Source organism: Homalodisca vitripennis, chromosome 1 (genome assembly GCF_021130785.1).
Source record: "Homalodisca vitripennis isolate AUS2020 chromosome 1, UT_GWSS_2.1, whole genome shotgun sequence".
Taxonomy (NCBI): Eukaryota; Metazoa; Arthropoda; class Insecta; order Hemiptera; family Cicadellidae; genus Homalodisca; species Homalodisca vitripennis.
In genome coordinates this window covers 228,581,604-228,601,400 of record NC_060207.1, presented here as the reverse complement: position 1 = coordinate 228,601,400, position 19,797 = coordinate 228,581,604, and the positions used below count along the sequence as shown (strand labels likewise).

Genomic DNA, 19,797 nt, shown 5'->3' with positions numbered 1-19,797 from the left:
ACATTACAGCCAGATCAGATCTACCGAGGACATCAGTTCCGGCTACTCCAGCGCTGAACCACTATATGGAGATAGTCAAGTGGTGGGGGAAGGTGGGAATCCGCTCACTCGAACTGCCTCTGTCGGGGCCACCAGACCCCGCCCTCGTCCCACCCGCACCACTCAAACTAAGAAGGCTTTAGCTGAGGTCAGCATCATAGCTAATGAAAATTGAAATAATTAGTACTATAATATATATTACATCATGAATATTTTATATATATATATATGTATATATATATGACAGAATTCCTACTATATAATCTAAACCATTATCGAATCCTCCTGAAGACACACAAAAACTTTCATCAAAATCGGTCCAGCCGTTTTAGAGAAGTTTAGTGACATAGACAGTGTTTCTTGCGTTTGCTTGTCTATGTCACTGAACTCCTCTTAAACAGCTGGACCGATTTTGATGAAAGTTTTTGTGTGTGTTCAGGGGGATTCGATAATGGTTTAGGTTATAAATTGTATATTGATTTTATATATATATATATATATATATATATATATATATATATGAAATTACTTTGTGCAGATATTATTTTCAAATACAGAATAATGACACTTTTTATCTCAGAAATTTACAAGATTCTCCTTAGAGAGCTCTTGATTTATGAACAACAACAAATAAAATCAAACACTGTATTGGTTCTGTATTCTCATGCTTTTCAATTGATTTCTATAAAATACAGAGAGATTAGACTTAATAACATGTATCTTTAGCCCAGTTAAACTATACTGTACACAAGGGTACAATATAATTTTATATTTAATGTATTAAAATTTAATTGAAAGTAGAATTTAAATAGGGTACAGCTACACTATCCTACATGTGTTTTCCACATTGTTGTATTATCAGACATGGTTAGTACAAGCCTTCAGCCTCTTTTAAAATAAGAAATGCTGATGTCATCGAATTAGAGAGAACGCATTTGATACTTTCCTGTCTGCTTTTCAAATCTTGGTCTCTTCAAGGTCATCATTCTCATACTACCTTCTCAACCAATTTCAGTTATTGTAATAGTCAATCAGTTGTATTGTGTAGTGACTGTAATATACACAACTTTTTTAATTTTTTTATCTTACATTGAGGTAAATTTAGTGTTTATTATTTTAACTTTTATCCTGTGTTTTTGTAAATGAACACTCTTATTTTTATATTAGTGATTCTGTGCTGGAGTTCTATCTTTATTTTTGTTTGTTTTTTTTTATAGAACACTATCTTAAAATTTTAATTTTTTATCCTTTTATTATGTATCCAATGTCCCGGTTGTTTAAAATCTTTTTCTTGGATAAATGAGTCTCAAATCATTCAATTAACTTTGAAACTTTATAAACGAATATGTTTCATAAAGTTCATTGTATCACTGATTAATCATGAGATCATCAAAAACTTTTGATAGCATTTCTCATGCTTTATATATTACAGTCCTTGCTGTTCATATGCTATATTCAGGGTATATCTGAGGTTGTATATAATATTGAATTTATTAACAGTCAGCTGTCTTTATGCAGATGACTAAAACGTCATAGTAATTATTACACAATGAACTGAATTTTGGAAGTAGTTGCTTATACATAGTTGTCAAATAACTAACAGTAGATAATGATTTAATATTGAATTTAGAGAAAACAAAATAGAAATGTGATAAACCTCATATTTTCATAGATAACAATAGTATTGAACAAATTGTGAATTCCAAATTTTTTTGTTTAAAATTTGATACTAACCTTAGCTGGCGTAAACATATTTATAAAATAATATATGAAATTAATTCTGGGAAGTTTGCACTAAAAACATTTCATATTTTTGCAACATAGTCATCAGTTTTGTAGACTAAATTTTAAGCTCAAATTCAATCCCACATCCCCTATGGTACATATGTCTAAGAAGCTATTTCTTATCAAAATTTTGGTGAAATTCTAATTTTGCAAATAAAGCGATAAGAATAATGTTAAAATGAAAACATGATGACTCTGTAAAAAAGCCTTTCTTAAACCTCAAAAAGTTACAATTTAGTTTATAGTTGGACTGAGTTACAGCTTGTTTACAGATAAGATCCTCTAGATTGAACGATAATCTGATAACCGCACTTTTCTTTCTGGCCTTTATAACATATTGTTAATAGTATACTTGTATGTATTATGTTCTCTTCCCGTTCTCTCTTTTTCATTATATTTGAAATACTGTGTCTAAGATTAAGAGGAATAGAAGTGTTGAAGGCAGAACACACTATAAAGTGTATACTCTAATTGTTACCAAACATAATTATACACCTACACATTAATAACAGTGTAAAACATTAAAACATATTTATGTGTTTTTTTTATTGTATACATTTTGAAATTAACGATTCTTCGACCATACCAACCGTCTGGCAGCTAAACTTCTCTTGATATAGTAATACAATTTAATGAGTATTCATATTAGATATTGGTAATTTATTGAGGAATGCAAGTTAAATCTGACATGTTTTAGAGCTAATAAAATTTAAAATTATAAAATTAAAACCGGCACAAAATTAAATACACATTTAAATCTAAAATTGTTGAACACATTGAAACAAAACTGATTTAAAAAATTAATTAGTTGTGTCTAAAAATTGAATTTTCAGCCTGATATTTTTACTGTATGATCGATTTGAATGTGTTTTTGATATGAGTAATATTAATATTCTAATGATATCAGGTCCAGGTCGAAAATTGGCAACACCTTCATGATAATGGTAATTTAATTTATATTAAGCGTTCATTAGATAAGTTTGTTTTCTGTGTGACCCCACTTTTACAGGAAGGGGCCGATGACTTCGGTGCCGAGAGTGGGTGGCCACAAGCCTTTCCCCCCCTCCCTCTCGCTTCCTTGTTTCCAGAACTATTCAATCAGGAATCCTCTGGACTCCCCCCTCAGGCATTCCTCTCTCCAGAAGCTTTACAACTAATACTCTCCAATTCCTTATATAGAGGTCAAATGCCTCATAACATCAACGAACTTGGTAACGAAGAAGAGGTATCGATAATCAGGTCTGAAATCTTTGAGGACGTTTCCTTTGAAGGTGCTCAACAAAGTTCTTTTGAAAATTCTAATGTAATCACAGAACCAAGCAATATTAAAAATGATAGAACTTTAACTAAAATAGATGAGCTTGTATCACTTGAAACTGATTGTAACGTTAATGAAAGAAAAATTGATGATTATGTTGGAGATTTAACTAATCAAACGCCTTTTGAACCTGAGTCAAGTTTAAATGCAGATACTGATAAAGCTCAGGATTTAGTTAGGGCATTTCCAGAAGAAATCACTATAGAGCCATCAACAACAGAACCATCAACTTTTGAAAATTGTAGCATAACAGATTTTGAAGAGAATAAAATGTTGGATACAGAAAAAATAAATGTATCCCAAGAAGAAAATAAATTTTCGGAGGAAATGGATAAAGAAAATGATTTAAGTCAGGAATGTTTTGAAGATGCTTCTGAAGGTGAAATTCTTCCTGTTATAATTTTAAATGACCAAGGTGTAGAGTTACCTTACCAGAGCCTCAGTAATAAAAGTTTGAAGCCTACGTCCTCTACAGAATCTGTGGCCTCAAGTGGTGATCTGGTATTTGAAGACTCCGTGCCTGATGTAGCAATGATCACTGAAAGAGAGAGTCCAAGTATCGTTGATCGTAAGGGCAAATATAACAAAGGAAAGGCACCTCTTCCACCAAATGCAAAAACTAGCGTCGATCCGGAACCAGTTTTTACAGAAGAAAGTCAGAACCCATCTAGCCAAACTATTGTGACTGAACCAGATTTAATAACAACAACCCCTTCTAATAATCAAGTTTCAGAATCTGAATCTTTCGCTGAGCACTCCATTGGTAATGATTTAAGCATTGGAAATGGTTTTCAAGAAAGTGAGAGAGACAATATTACACCTTATGGTAAAAGAGATGCAAGTCCAACTCCAAGCAACAAAAGCAAGAAAGATGGTTCAGGTTTTTCAAAGTTTTTACCAAAAAGTAGTATGGGCTCTCTGTTTGGTTTTTGGAACAACGAGAGCTCATCAGGAAAAAAATCAAGTACTGTCCAAAGATCCCCTTCAAATGTAAGCACAAGGCCCCCTTCATCGGAAATGTTTTATTCCAATGCTGATTACACACATTCGTCTAGTGGCCATGAGAGCACTGGTAGCACTACTCCAAAACTAAGAATTCGGCAAATGTCTCATTCGCCTTCTCGTAAAAAACGCCACGACTATGAATGATTTGAAACAATCTAAGATATATCTGCATCTGAGGTTTTGTTTTAATCCTGTTTCTTTTCTAAGTCCAATAGTGTAAAAGCTGCTTTGTGGAAGTTTTAAGCCATTGAACCATTCAAAGATAAAATGATACCGACATTATAAAACTGGCTAAACAATTAACTGAACTCCAAAGTAAATTTAATTTTCCCATCCTATGCCCTCAGTCCTTGTTTCCCTTTGTTAGAATTGATTCTGCATGGTATAGGTTAGGTTTCAGTGCTGTGTGCTATTTCCCCTTCATGTCCCAAGGTCCCACATTGGGCTGAATATTGTTACGCCGGCGATCAGCTTCTGGCAAGAGTCACCATCTCACGTGAGCGCCTTACCTCTGTTTTTGCTCCAAATAACACTGGATTCGCTAACGTTAACAAAGTTTTAATTTCCTTAGTTAGCTCTTTAACAGGACAGTTCTTTTCTGCAGTGAAATTTGTTTTTGTAACTGTGGTTGATTTTTTTAGTTTTGGTTGTTTTGAAACTGATGTAACGTAATATAAGACTAATGGTACTGAATTATTTAACACAATAAAGTTAATAACTATACTGCATATTAATTTTATTAACTTTTAAGAGTCCAAATGATAAAGTTTTTGTGATCTTCCCTTGTGAGTTATAAAACACTCCCTGTAGCTATGGAAGATACACCACCCAAAAATAGTTTCTTTCATGGTCTCAAGAAAATTTTTCTAATTTAAACATCATTACTATACTTTCGCTAAACTTAACAATGTTAAACATTAACCAAATTATTATCATTCAGTAATAAAAACAAAAGTTTGTCCTCTGTATATTTTTGATTTCAATGCCTGAGTTTTTTAAAATTTTGATTGTGTACTAAAAATCTTTATTGCAATAAATAATGACTATTTTGGAGAAATTGATTTTGGTTTACTATATAAGTGTTAATAGCTGAAATTTAATTTTTTAAAGTGACTACGTTACACCTTGGCTTGAATTTTTCAAGCAACTGTAACGTTTTAGTTAAGATTGTGATCTGGTTGGACACTAATTAGAAAAGTCAAATTAAAATAGTTTTATTTAATTTTGCAGTACAATAAAAATGTTAATATTTTGTTGTGTTTAATTATGTTATTACATTATAGGAACAAGTATTATTTGTTTATTTTCTAATAGTAAAGATATCAGAAGTGCAGTCCAATAATTTATTTTAGATTTGAAACTAAAACATAAATGGCATTCAATTATATTTAAGTGAAATCAGAAACACAACAAAGAAATAGAAATTAAAATTACCAGTTTCATAAGTCAAGGATTCTTGATGTAGTTAATATTCTTTGTTATACAATATTCAATATCAATTAATAATTTAATTGAATATAGTTACATTGTCATGTATGGAACAACAGACAAGTCAAACTGTTAGTTCATTGTAATCCCTGTAATAAAAATTCACATTGGGTGTAGAAAGCCTTCTCTTGCAACAATTTTCAAAGTATCTTCTTAATGTTTACCCATTATTTTCAGCTGTCATGTGATCTGGTAGATTGTTGAACATCTTCAATCCTACTTGTAAACTTGTAGCTTCTGTAAACTGGAAGTATTGTCACTTTGTCACTTTGTTGTGAAAGATGATGAAAAACTTGAAACCTGGGAAGAGAAATTACTTGAAACTTATTCGTGGCCGAAAGCGTCTTTCAACAATAGAAGATGGAGGCAAAGGTACTATCCAGACACTTCCACAGTGAAGTTTCCATCAGCTGGTGAAAGTTTTTGTGATCGCTTCGTTTCAGCTTTCTTGTTGTTCATTGTAGGTCTTTGTTGATGCCCTCTGTTATATTCCGTGTTCATATTGAAAGAATAATAGGATTTCGGATGTTATCATGATATGTTACAAAAATAAAACACTACATTTCGAGGATAAAACATACATTACGTCAAATGCCAAAAATCCTACTAACCTTTCTAATTATCTCTAAATTCTGTAAATAAATCAAATACATTTAAAATCATTTCTAAAATGTATTTCTACAATCCCAAAGATAAAATATTGTTAGTAAATCAAATTTGTTAATGAATAATTATTCATTATATGCCTTATAAATGTCTTATAAAATAGCATTTTAAATTATATAAAACCATGTTTTACAATTCTTGCTCATTTAACTATGCATTAATAATTTTTGTCCTTTTGCTGCTACTACGGTGTTTGAAAACAGGGTTGTAGTTCTTTTATATGTGATGTATAAATAAAATAAATAGAGTTCTGAAACAATAACAACTAGTGATACAATTTTTTTTCAAGCTCATTTTATTTGTACATGAAAGAGCATACCTTGAATAATTTTTCTACACAGTTTTTTCTGCCAATTTTAATATACTTTTTGTAGTAGGCGACTAACTTTTCTATAATTTCTTCATAGAAACTTTCTGCCAATGACAATAGCCATGGCTCCACGATATTTTTATAGATATTTTTTGCTTAATAATAATAACAACAAAAACATAACATAAAATTTGATTCGTAAGTAGTTACTTTCTTTGTCTTAGTCTGTTTTGGAATACACCTCCTCAGAAGCTTTGTTTGTTGCTTTTGTGGTTTGTCCAGAAAAAACAAATGTAATTAAATGTTAGTATTTATTATCTGAAACTTAATTTAACATACAGGTGACACGGGGAGTGCTACAAATGCAGTAAGGACAATAATTTCAATATCTCCTGCCCTGTACTTGAAAGTGTCATATACAAGTATTTGTAAGTTAAGCAAAACTTCCTAAGACATTATTCATAAATCAGTTATATTTTATAGCACTTTTTTAGTGCTAAGCACATTTTTTAATTTCTTTAGTTGTAGTGTCTTAGCAAGAAATTAGTTAAATACTCTACTCTAGAAATATGTTTAAATAGACACAACTCGGATTATTTATTAAGTTACAAAAATTACTTCTTTAAATTGAAACCTGCAATGGAACTTGATGGAAATTGCACTGTTTTTGTGTTTCTCTAAACTAATTTGTGTTGTAGTGTTTACTTAACACGTTCACGATGATGTGTAACCCATCGGGTACAAGAAATTTTTCACAACTGCTGTTGTGAACCCGATTGGGTACACACTGGGCTTTTGTAAAGTGCGTTGTGCATCCAATGTGGTACATGTTGCTATACATTCATTATTGCGATTTTATCGTTCACCTGTTTTGGTGGTTTGTTAAATTTGATCAACATACCACCCGTCCGGCATACGATTGCTTAATTTTTAAGGTAACTTAATTTTTTTAGCTACCCCTTGGGGTGCACGGAGAAAAAATTGAAAAAAAACAATGAAATCATTATTTTTATGCAAAATTGCGAAGCCTACACACCTGTCTCGTTATACTTAGAAGTTTGACTTAAAAAAACTGATTACAGTTTTGGCCATTATTATTGAAAAATTGGACGGCAAATAAAAGGCTGGAAAAACGCTGATGTCGTGAACGTGTTAATAAAAATAATTTACTCTCCACTATTATTATTTCTACTATTGTTAAAATTTTCCCCTGTTCTAAGTTACAATGAAGCTCCATCATTATTTATAAAAAAATTTCCTCTAAGGGAATTTAAATTAATGATAAATAATAGACTAATTGTAGTACTTAATACTCTGTGCACTTTAATCATTATTGGAATTTATCGTAGCAATTACCTTGTATTTAATTAAACATAAATAATAGTTTGACTATTAAATAACTAATCATAAATCAAATAACACTATACTAGCAATATTAAAAAAAATAATTTGAATGGTTGAATAACATAAATAACTTTTTCTAAGTTTATGTTCACTAATACAGATTTAATATTGTTAATAACAATGATTATTTTAGCCAATCTAATATAATAGAAAACTGATTAATATTATAAAAACAACTAAGCATCAATTTACTTTACTCTTTCTATTTTGTAATCTACAATTTTTTTTAAATCAATAATTTGTACAAGGTTTGTCTGAAAAGTACTCCCTTTGCTGGCGTAATAACGCAACCAAGTAATTAATTACCTGCACTCCACTTAGTCAGAGCACACTGTTTTGTGTCTCTGATACACAAAGTTTTTGAAGACAAATCTATAAGTGATACTCGGATAAAATAGTGGTTTAAATGATCGAAGATGACCATATTTCAGTGGAGAGTGACCCACGATCTGGCAGGCCTGCAAGGTCGGAAATCCAAAAACATAGTTCACTTTCAAATCTTCTTGTAAAATTTCACAAACTGCAGATTTTGAGACACCCAAGTCTTCTCTTATAACTCCTGTACAGGCAATCAACAGATTTTGTTGATTGCCACAGAAACACGCTCTCTGTCTACAAGAGTCTGGCTGTTATGGCCTGCCAGATCGCGCGTCACTCTCCATTCAAATTGCGGTCATCGTTGAAATGCCTAAACAGTCTTTTATCTGAATAACTTGACACTAAAAGCTTTCTATATAATAGAGTTTATTTCTGAAGCAGAACGGTCAAGTTTCTGGCAAAACATCATGTTAACTCTTTGCTCGTGATATCCAATCACAGTGAAATGAGGTACAAGCACGCGTAATAACAAATGAAGCTATGCGCTGTGACTCTCTGACTGGTGGAGTGCAGCGAATTCCGGGCGGCAGTTCGGAACGTCTTCCTCCATCTGAGAAGGATACTTTTTGGATGAACCTCGTACTATGCAAATTAATTGTTTGGAAAGAAAATTTAATAGTAAATAACTATGCTCTTAGGTTTTTTCTAGGTTTATTTTTGTGAAATTGCATAACTGATATATGCAATCTACATTGTAAAAATAAATACATTCATGACTGAACAGATAGCAAGTAGCAGTATTTATAAAATATTTTCAGATTTCACTTGGAGAGAAAAATAGTCTATATTTTAAAATAAAGGAGAGTTTGGCACAAATGTTAATGGACACATATATAAATATTTATTGAATCAAGATATAAAAATGATTTCACAGTGTGTGTGTGTGTATATATATATATATATATATATATATATATATATATATATATATATATATATATTATATATAAATTTACTAGCAGTTACTCGCAAGTAAAAAGGGGTAACAAAAACTCATGACAAAAGTGATGATTACTGGAAGATTCAACCTCCTAATCCATTTCACAATAATTGGACTCTCAAATTTAAAACACATTGTTTTGGGGCTCTGAAGTTAGAAATTGAAACAGTTTTTATAAGTTCCAATAAAATAACTTAAATTTCTCTGCAACATTCCTTAATAATTCATTGAAAAGACCAAACAAGTCAGTAACACTTAAACTGTTTTAGGCCTGTGGTGTAGAGGAATCCTAAAGTCAAAATCTGCAGTATCCTTAGTAAAGGAACTTCTGATTTAATATGAATGAGCCCTATGATAATTTTGAATTTAAAGTGGGGTACTTAGGGTACATGTTAATTGTAGTGTCATGGTTCAGAGGTTAAAAAGTTAAACACAATTGAGGCTAGCTCTTATTTCAGGTTTTACGCTTACAGGAGCAGTTCTCGTTCAAATTAGTTACACTTCAGACACCCTAGTAGATTTTGCCCTTTTTCCCATGACATCCAAAAATCTACCTACCAAGGTCCAAGGTGCTTACTTCAGTAAAAAAACTTATACTTCTGGCCCTTGTGATCTACTTCTAGTCTAAGGTATTTCCGATGTTGTTGTACTGTTTGCCTTATTGTCCCGGTGAACAAAATATACACATACGAGTAGGTTTGAAAAGTTACTTCGGTCAGATCAAAAAACGTCTTCTTTCTCACATCCCGTATTATCATAATTTCATAAGAGTTGTATCAGAAAGTTTTTCATAGTTCAGATTAAAATAGAATAATCATATGAGGGTTGTCCAGAAAATAACATGTTTGGGACAAGCTCTGCGGTTTTTTTCAATAAAATCTTTAACTTTCTGAGAAGTAGGTGAGAAGGTAAAGAGTAAACTTCTTGGGTTATAATGGATCATCACTGCTCTGTTAATCATTGAGGGATTGTCGACTTTCAAGGTTTCTTCAGCTCCTGTCGTAAATTAGACATTAAAATGATCTGCCGTTTGTGTATTTCTAACTGCTTCTACTGAAATATATTCAGTTCCAATATGATTCTTCACTACCAGTTCTCCAGTTCTCTCGTGATTTATCTTACTCCACAGTGCTTTACTTTTGATAGAAGAAGCTACTATTAGATATGAGTGAATGAGTGATGGCTTTGCCTTTCATATATAGAGATTGTGCCAACTTAGTTAGAGTTAGTTAAGAACTTTGGTAGTTATACTGCTTTCTCTTATTATGGATACAGTGTAGGCTACTTCTACAAAATTAATATGGTCACTATTTTGGAACTAAATAGGATAACTTATTAAAAAATTGGCTGTAAAGAGCCAAGAATTTGAGAACACTTTAATTTTGCTTTCAGATGCTTGATCCCTTAATGGCTTTTGCCGAGTTAATTCATTACTGACTTATAAAAACAGACGCTGCCGAGTTAATCCATCGTACAACGACTGATTTTTTTTAGCAGGTGGCGATTCGACCAGTGAAAAAATCATAAATAAATAACAGTGCGTAATTCACTGTTTTGCCGCTAGGTGGTGTGGGCACGTTGATTGGCTTTTTGAGATGTATAGATTGATCGAAGCATAATAAGTGCCGTGGATCACGTTACCAGTGTCTTGACTGCAATGTACGTTTGTGTGCAACTCCTTCTTCTAGGTTTCCCATTCCCGAAAAAACTCACTAAGACAGTTATTCACAAACAACTGTGTGTAAATATGTATAAATAATTTACTGTATATAATGTGTGAAAAAGTGTTGTACCACAATTTTTATTCATTTAAAGACTCATGTCAGAAATGAAAGCAAAGTAATGTACATATGTTTGTTTATTGTAACAGTTGTTAAGACAGATTAGTAATTCTCCATAAACATAAAGTTGGCAACAGTGTTGGGTGCAAGGTGCAGAGTATTCAGGTGTACCAACCACCATCAGAATATTTTCGTGCAGTCTGCTCCAGGAAAGGTTTTAAATTGCTTTAAGTTTCCAATAATATAGGTGAAAGTTTTATTTTTTATCTATATAAAGTATAATAGGTGAAAAAAATTATATTGTTGAAGTTTTTTATTGAATTGAAATGAAATTAACTAAAGTATGCGTTGTTACTACCAAGTATGTTTTGAATCAGTTAAAAATTACATGAATGTGTTTACAAGCACGCAATATATTGTAACCAAGATATTATTCAAGTGTAAATAGTCTCTAGGGCTTCCATTATAATCGCAAAATTATCATATTGTAATTTTTACAAGAATGAAAGATTTTGAAATCAATATTTTGAATTAATAGCATTACAACATACAATGTTACTCAAGAACGAAGTTATTTTTGAAACAAAACTATAAATGTTTTCAATTCTAGGAGTAGTAATACTTCAGCTCAAGTGAATGTAAATATGAGTCGTACTAATTGTGATTCTGTTGGTACAGATCCCACCCATCTATGCAACACTACCGAAAAGCAAGAGGGTGGCCCGCAAAAAGACGCAATGAAGACTGGATAGTTCGAACAAACTTAAAGTACTTATTTAAGAGCAAATTTTATTTCTTTTGTATAGTGTTTTTGGCGTATTCACAGTTTGAAACTGTTTTAGTAGCGTAAATATTAAGAATTTATTTTAGAGCACATGATAATTTTGTTTTTTCTAGAGAGGCACGTGACGATGCCGTAAACTGATGTAAGGCATTAATTATAGTACTAACTACTGATGCTTTAACATTGTAAGCCAAATATTTCCCCATGATATTCTATGATATTGTGATATAATGTTTATACATTTTATGCATTTTACAATGCCACATCAAAATGTTTGTTTTGTGTTCAATTTTATACTTTGATAATTATAACTCGTTTTATCGTTTTCGTTAGTCCTATTTAGTTTAGTTCGTTAACACTAGATTGATAATTTTGTTTTTTTTTTATCTTTTTACCCAAGTATACGCACAAATTGCGAATCTGTTTCAAAGGTTTTTAAATAATAGAAGAAGACATGGTTTGTTAATTAATTTATATCTAGTTATGGATGTTACAATCGATGATACAGAGATTATAACTTGTTATGAATAACCTTTATTTAGAAAAAACATTATTGCATTATTGACAAGAATTATAATTCCCACGGTACATGTTTATGGAATCTGCTTGCAACTCATAGTAATTTATCAATGAACAAGAGTTAATTGTTTGTTATATTTAACGTTATTCTAGTCCCATAATTGTGCCTTTAGCTTCCTGTGTTAATTAATTTATGAATGATACGCTATTAATGTTATTGAATATGTGTCCAGGTAAAATTGAATATAAATCAATTATTTATTGACCTGTTCAACCCAATATGTTGTTAAATAATGTACCTAAAAAATGTACAGGTTTATTAGAATTGTTAATGCTGGATGAGTTACTTAATTGGTAAGGGAGTCAGTATTAGATGCAAGTGGGTGCTATTTGTTAATCAAATACCTAAAGATTGTGAGATGGTTTTATTTGAATTGTACCTTTGAATCCGATACTTGAGGCCTAATTGAATTTTTCTCTTAGTATTTTTGTTTGGAGATTGCATTTTACATTTTTTTGTTGGAGTGTAATTTAATTTTGTTTGTTAGTAGTAACCGAGATGATCTCTGATAGTTGATTATAGACACAACTGGTTAGAGATGTCAATAAACGTTTTTTTTATAATTGTCTATGTAGAACAGTTTATTCATACTAGGACTACCTTCCTCCTCTCGAGCACAACTTGTCCTACGGTAGGTATGCGATTCCGTGTTGAACATTCTTATAGTTTTATAAGTAGCGTAGAGTAAGTTTCAGCTCTGATTACAAAATAATCAGATAAGAATAATGAACTTATTAAACTGGAAGTTAAGAATTGTTTACATTTATGTGTACCAGGTGCCCCTGATCTTTCTTTTGATGGATTTCTAAAAAGCCTCTCTTTGCCACAATATGATAATACTTGTGTAATTTAAGTTGAAACTGGACAAAGCTGACAAACACAGAGTAAATGAATGACTGATTATTTTACGAAACATAAAAAAAGGTGGATTAGTAATTAAATTACATATGCTGCAGCAGTATGTATGCTCGATGGGGGTATCTGCCGAGCCATCCCCCTACTGTGCTGCAGCATTTTATAATTAAGAGCATATTAAACAGCTTGTATTAACTGTTCATATGGTGAATTTGAGTTTATTTGTGTATTATCTATACACTATCGAATTTTAATAACAGACAATTTTAATAACACAAGTCTATAAGTAAATTAATTATTTATTACTTTAATCCATCCACTATTGTCAAAAATAATTTTAAAGTTTAAAATAATTCTTTAGACTTATTGTGACTATCATTTACTCTTAAAGAACAACAATAAGAAAGTGAATGTCCGCAATATCCAATCAAAATAATATTTGTCAATAAGAGCTACAAAACATTTAATTATTTTATTTCATTTATCATCAACACCAATATATATTGTTCACTAACTGAAATTTATCAATATTGTAATACTCAGCATTTCGTAAACAAAGAGTAATCGATTTTCTTTTGGTAGTATCATAGTGTTGAAGGAATAATTTACGGTTGTGTTCTTTTACTCTGTTACAAATTATACATTTTACAAAATTCTTAAAGAATATTAAAGAAAAAACAGCAATGTAAGAACAAGAAGATTGATGCCATCGTATTTGTCCTAAGTGCTGGGAGTGTGCAGATCTTGCAAGTAGTTCTTAAACCAAGTAAGCTGAAAAGAATGTGTGTTACTTGAAGCTTAAACAAGATCAAAATTTCTTGAATGTCCAATTAATTTTCCTTTTCACTGTTCCTACGCGCCCAAATTCACTAGTGACGTGAATTAGAGGTCATCATCCTAAAGTTTTGATCTCATTGCTCATGGTTTGGGGCCCAATATTTATTAGTTATTTTAGTGTCACATTTCCAAATTCTAATCATAGAGAAGCATCCTCATAGTTTTGCTAGTGACATGCTCAAGAGAATGTTAACCCAGTAGTTACCCTAGAGAGCTGTATAACCTCTAACCTTATAGTTGTAATAGTGAAGTTGTTGGTTGTCAAAAGATAACAGAATGTATTGCATGAGGATCTGTGATGGCTGTTACTTATTCTGTATTTATTTATTATTAAACTAATATGCATTATAATTAGTTAATTCATATATTATAATTGACAATAAATTATTTATGTTGAAACAATATAGTTGTTCAATTTTCCCCTTACTTGATATGCATGTTGTCGTTACACTTTTTACCTTGGACAACTTTTTTCAAACTCTTCTGATACTGTCTTTTTTATCTGACTATTTATGTTTTAAAATAAAAATAATTCATCAGCTTATGAAAGCATTAAAAAAATCAGATTATTTTAGTTTGGTTTTAAATTGTCCAAATTTTGTTTGTAATTTAACGTTGGGGGGTAAAAGTTGGAAAATATTCATTCCCAAAAATTTAAACTTACTGCATTATAAGTTATTAAGGTTGTGTTGCTCAATATAATTTTTTCTCTATTTTGTACAGTATTTGTATTTATTCAGTATTGAGAAGTTTAGATATAGTCTTTTACAAACAAAAAAGTTATTTTTAGTGTTTTTAAAAAATTGTTGTTATTTTTTATATATTGTCCACTAAGTCATTTTCACTGTCCGTGTCTGTGTCATCTTAACGCAAACAATGCCAATCAGCTGTTTGTGCGTCGGATATGTCCATGGTACAATAAACACTAGAAATAAAACCATAAAATACTCAAGAACGAGTGAAATGTAACAACATATGGTATCTATCTGCACTATGCGACTATAGTGAACTCACCAAGGTGCAAACACTTATGGGAGAGGATCGAGGAAGAGCTGACATCTAGTAGAAAACACCAGAACTACGTGCATGACGTGGGGTTATCATAGAAATACTATTTGTGCAATATTACAGCAAACAACATAACAAAACAGAAACAATATAACAATGTGTAATAGTACGTCTGTAGTACACTTTTACGTAATCACTATGAACATAATATTGTCAAAAATCGTGAAGGGGTTAATAGCTGAATTTACAATATACTTAATTAATAATATTTAAATATTAATGTATATGTTTGGTGGCATTTTCTCCAAAATTATTTACTGAGCAAGTTTTAAGGTATTTCAGGGAGGTCTTGTATGAGTAGCATTTCTGGCCCATCTCAAACTTCACTCAACACCATACCGCAGTCTCTCACTCAGGTACTGGGGCTCCTTGAGTTTGATGTTTTGTAGTTTATGCAGTTGATCAAAACCTTGTAGACATCAGCGTTGGGAAGCATGTAAACAGTATGATGGCAATAATGTGACACATGATCCGTACGCCTCATATCTTAAAGTAGTGTTTTTAAGTCTTTGAATTTTCTGGATGTCATGAACTGTGATACTGTTCCCATAGGCTGAGTAGAAGACCGGATGAGTTGGATTTCAGTAGCAAAACATTTTTAAATCCATACAGACTTTCATTCTGCTTATGGCACACTGGATATTGCCAGTAGCATGGTTAGAAAATTACAGGTTTTTGTCCAAGACTCTGAGAGTCTTAACCTTTTAACAGATTAATAAATGCTCACTGCCAAGTGTGGCTCTTATAACATTCTCATGGAGAGTCTGTGTATGATTTTGTGGTACTAGATGTAACACAGAGCATTTGTCTATATTGATGAGGTTTTCAGACAATTTTCAGCTGACCAGAATCAAAATTCTCTTTGGGCCAACATTTATTTGAGAAGTGGCATCCTATAGCAGATCAAGATCATAAGATAAATGCAGCTGGCAAACATCTGTGTAATAATGTGGTGTGCAGTTCTGAACACAAGAAGGGAATGCGATGTATACAGATTAAAGGGTATAGGTCTTAAGATGCTTCCTTGAGGAACTCCTCATTCTCTGGCAAGCACGGTTGATATCTCATCTTTAAACTTCGTGACAGTCACATTTCCTTGAGGAATTCCTCATTCTCTGGTAAGAGCGGTTGATATCTCATCTTTAAGCTTCGTGACAATCACATTGACATCTCTGAATCCCTGTTTAATAATTGAAATGGAAGTGTCTTGAAGAGAAAATGTGTTTCTATGAGCATCAATGAGAAATCAAAGGTATTAGATTGAATAATTGTAGAATTCACCTCAGTCCTGAGTTTATAGCTCTTTTCCACTGAGTATCTATGATGTAATATGATGGAGCTCCATCTATAAGAAGGTATGAGTACACCACACAATGTATCATGTAACAGGCTTCACTGAGCTTCCAAGAGCAAATTCCAAAACTAGCTTATTTCATTGTGCCAGTTTACTGAGTAATACACATCAATGAAGCTCAGTAAAAGTCCATGGATGGACATGCACCATCATAGAATTCAATCTTGCCTATATAGAAATGAAGTTTAATGCAAAATTTCAAGTGTCAATTCATTTTCAAGATACTGTGCGAACAGAAATGAAATTGTTCTAGATCCTCAAGTGATAGGTTTTGCTAACTCAGCCAATAATAACTATAAATATTATTTCATTGTTTAAACTATATTCACACAAAATTTCAATTTAATGATACACCATAGTGCATGATAGAAGCACATATTTCCACATCTATGATATATAGGATTACAAAAACAACACCAATGCCTGATGTGTGGGACCATATTGTCTGTATACTCATTTTTACTCCCAGCTTTTGTCCTTGGAAAGCATGCATAAAACCTATGTAATACAGATTATGGCATTTCTTTCCAATCCTTGTTTGCTGTATTCTACTATTTCTTTGGTTTTTAGTTTTAAAATAATATGAATTTTGTATCTAATAAATATCATTATCACTGCAATATCGAATATCTGCACTTGTTGGATTCATTGACCCTTTTAAAAAATACACTTTGTTTCTGATGCATTGTTTAGCATGCCCTTTGTAATAGGTAAATGCTCATTGCGCTTACTTGTTACCAAGTTTGACAAAGTTTCTGTTATGAACCTCGATACATAATAATGGGACCTGCTCAAATAAGAGGCCAACAGAATTCAATAATCAATACCATTAGCACTATTGATAAATGCGTTGACAGTCTGCTTAAAAGTATCCAAGGATATTTCATCTCAGACTGACAACTTAAAAATATTAAGTTCCCAACATTATTGATCACCCAACTGAAGTCCCAGCAAGTTGAAATATTGGTTACTGTCCAAGAACTGGGTATAACTTTTAATTCCCATTGTCCTATCAGACAACATACCCAAAGTGAAGCCCTATCAAAGAAACAAGTGACAAAACCCCAACCACTCACAGAACATTCTCCTTCTTCTCAACTAACAAGAAGCACTACAAAAACTTACAGAGGCAATTCAAAGGATAAGTTAGTGTCTCCCTAAAAAAAACTGTTGCACAATTATAGATCCATATCCAACCATAGTAATTATATCACAGAAAATAACATATACAGACTTGTTCATCCACAATAACTACAAAAAAAAAACAAACAAAAACACAAAGCAACCATGGTAACAGTTAATCCTTCAACCATACCAGATCCCCGCCAGACACTGGTTCAGAAAGAAATCTAACTAAAAAGAAACCATGTCTTAATTATGCAAAGGAAAACACCAAGGATAATGGCAGAAAATATGACCCAGAGAGAAAGAGCTGCAGAAATTTATTTAAAGACTGGAAATTATTGACAGTGACTTCCATCTACATCCTGGAAACCATTATACACTGCAGAACCGAGGATCCTCTTAAACAAAGGCATCTGCACAATCACTTCACCAGACAAGCAGGAGACTATACACTCCCTATTCACCAAACTGCCTTATTTGAAAAAAACCATCCTATGCTGGAATGAAGCTGTCCAACAAGCTGCCTACCTGAAAGATGACAACACAAGAACCATGAAGAGTTATCCTTTACCATTGGCTACAGAATCAGGCCTTCTACACACTTGGGGAATTCTACTCATGGAATGACAATGTTTGACTTGACTAGACATCCATCTATTCTGACATACTTTTGACTCTGTAACATATATCGATGATATTGTTTAATAAAGAATATTGTCTATTGTTATGCTGCTGGAAACAAGTCTCTACTGTTACTTTGTGTCTCAGATGATCCAAGAAGTGTTGTGGATCTCTTAGAGAGTGTGGAAAGGACAGAGATGGGCCAGTAATTTGAAAACTTATTTTTTTATCCTTTATTTATGGATCAGAAAAAAGTTTTTATAACCTTCCAAACGTACATCATCAATATTTTTGACGACTCGGACTTTCACTAAACGTCATCATAAAAGATTTTGATAATAAACATTCATGTCTTTAAACTCATATTGCCGTCTCTAATACTGCTCAAATCTCATTATAACCTAAACCGTTCGAAAACCCATGAGTTTTTCTTTGTGTTAAGAGGTCTTTCAATTTCTTGTACTGTACTTTGTGCCAAACATCAGTCTACATCATTTTCATCAGTTATTGTTTCCAGTGAAGTGTGTTTGCGTTGCTTGTTGTTGCTTAGATACAAACTTGTGAATTTCGCTATTTAAAGTCTATTTTGTCTTTGTTAATTTGTTGTTATGTAGTTACTAATTGTAAGAAATGATATTATTGCATGTAAATATTGTTTGTTTTTCATAAAACAATCACTAGTTTGACTTTCCTCTATATAGGTAAATATTATGAATTACTAAAAGAACTTACAGCAATGTATATTTCTGTGTTCGTGGCAATTTGCTACAAGTAGTCTATTCGAAATTGTTGTATTGCTACTATATTTAGTATAATATAAAAAGTAAGAACATTGTTATATCAATGTGTTATTTAACTACCGCAAGCAGGAAAACATTATTAATATAAACAGTTGAACATTATACACTTCTGTCTTCAGGACAAAATGTCCTACAATTTGGCTATTCCGAATTTTGAATACGTGTAATATTTAAAAACATGTGCATAATTTACTGCAAATTTTGTTTTTATTTAACTTTTTTTAAATTTCTAAACTAAGAAATTGTTATTTCTAACTTCATATTTACACAGTCTGAAAGCACAGTTCTTTGCAAAAACAAATCAGTATACAATAACACTATATTTAAGTTACTATTTAGATTTTATTATAAATTTAACAAGAACAGTCTGCAAAAACTCACAAAACAGTTGAGCATTTTATAAAATATGATGGACGCTCTAAGGGTTAAATACTTGAGGAAAAACCCCTGAAGGTAAGGAAGTATTAAATAATTTGAAAATTTGAGAGTCTAAAATATTTTTCCTCTATTATATTGTCAGGATTCTACAATTTCTCTTATCACTCCTGTAGGCAAGTAAAGGAGGAGGAATCACCTACTAAATGGTTGCGGCTAATTAGAATGAAAGGTTCAAGGATTTTATGGACAAACAAAAATAATATATTTAAAGGCTTCTCACA

The 19,797-nt window shown here is 31.8% G+C and overlaps 1 protein-coding gene across 7 annotated transcripts in view; it reads left to right on the top strand.

Annotated features, from left to right (window-relative positions):
- Positions 1–13,046, top strand: part of LOC124353127 (receptor expression-enhancing protein 1-like) — a 47,750-nt gene extending 34,704 nt beyond the window's left edge. The window contains exons 8-11 of one of the 7 annotated variants that reach the window (XM_046802972.1): positions 10–187; positions 5,917–6,007; positions 6,953–7,039; positions 11,793–13,046. In XM_046802972.1, coding sequence (XP_046658928.1) covers positions 10–187; positions 5,917–6,007; positions 6,953–7,039; positions 11,793–11,866 — 430 coding nt within the window. In that variant the 3' untranslated portion in view covers positions 11,867–13,046. Of the gene's footprint in view, positions 1–9; positions 188–2,731; positions 2,769–2,833; positions 4,644–5,916; positions 6,008–6,952; positions 7,040–11,792 lie in introns of all 7 variants that reach the window. The other 6 variants (XR_006921569.1, XR_006921568.1, XM_046802973.1 and 3 more) reach the window with 6 other exon arrangements.
- The last annotated feature ends 6,751 nt before the right edge of the window (positions 13,047–19,797 follow it).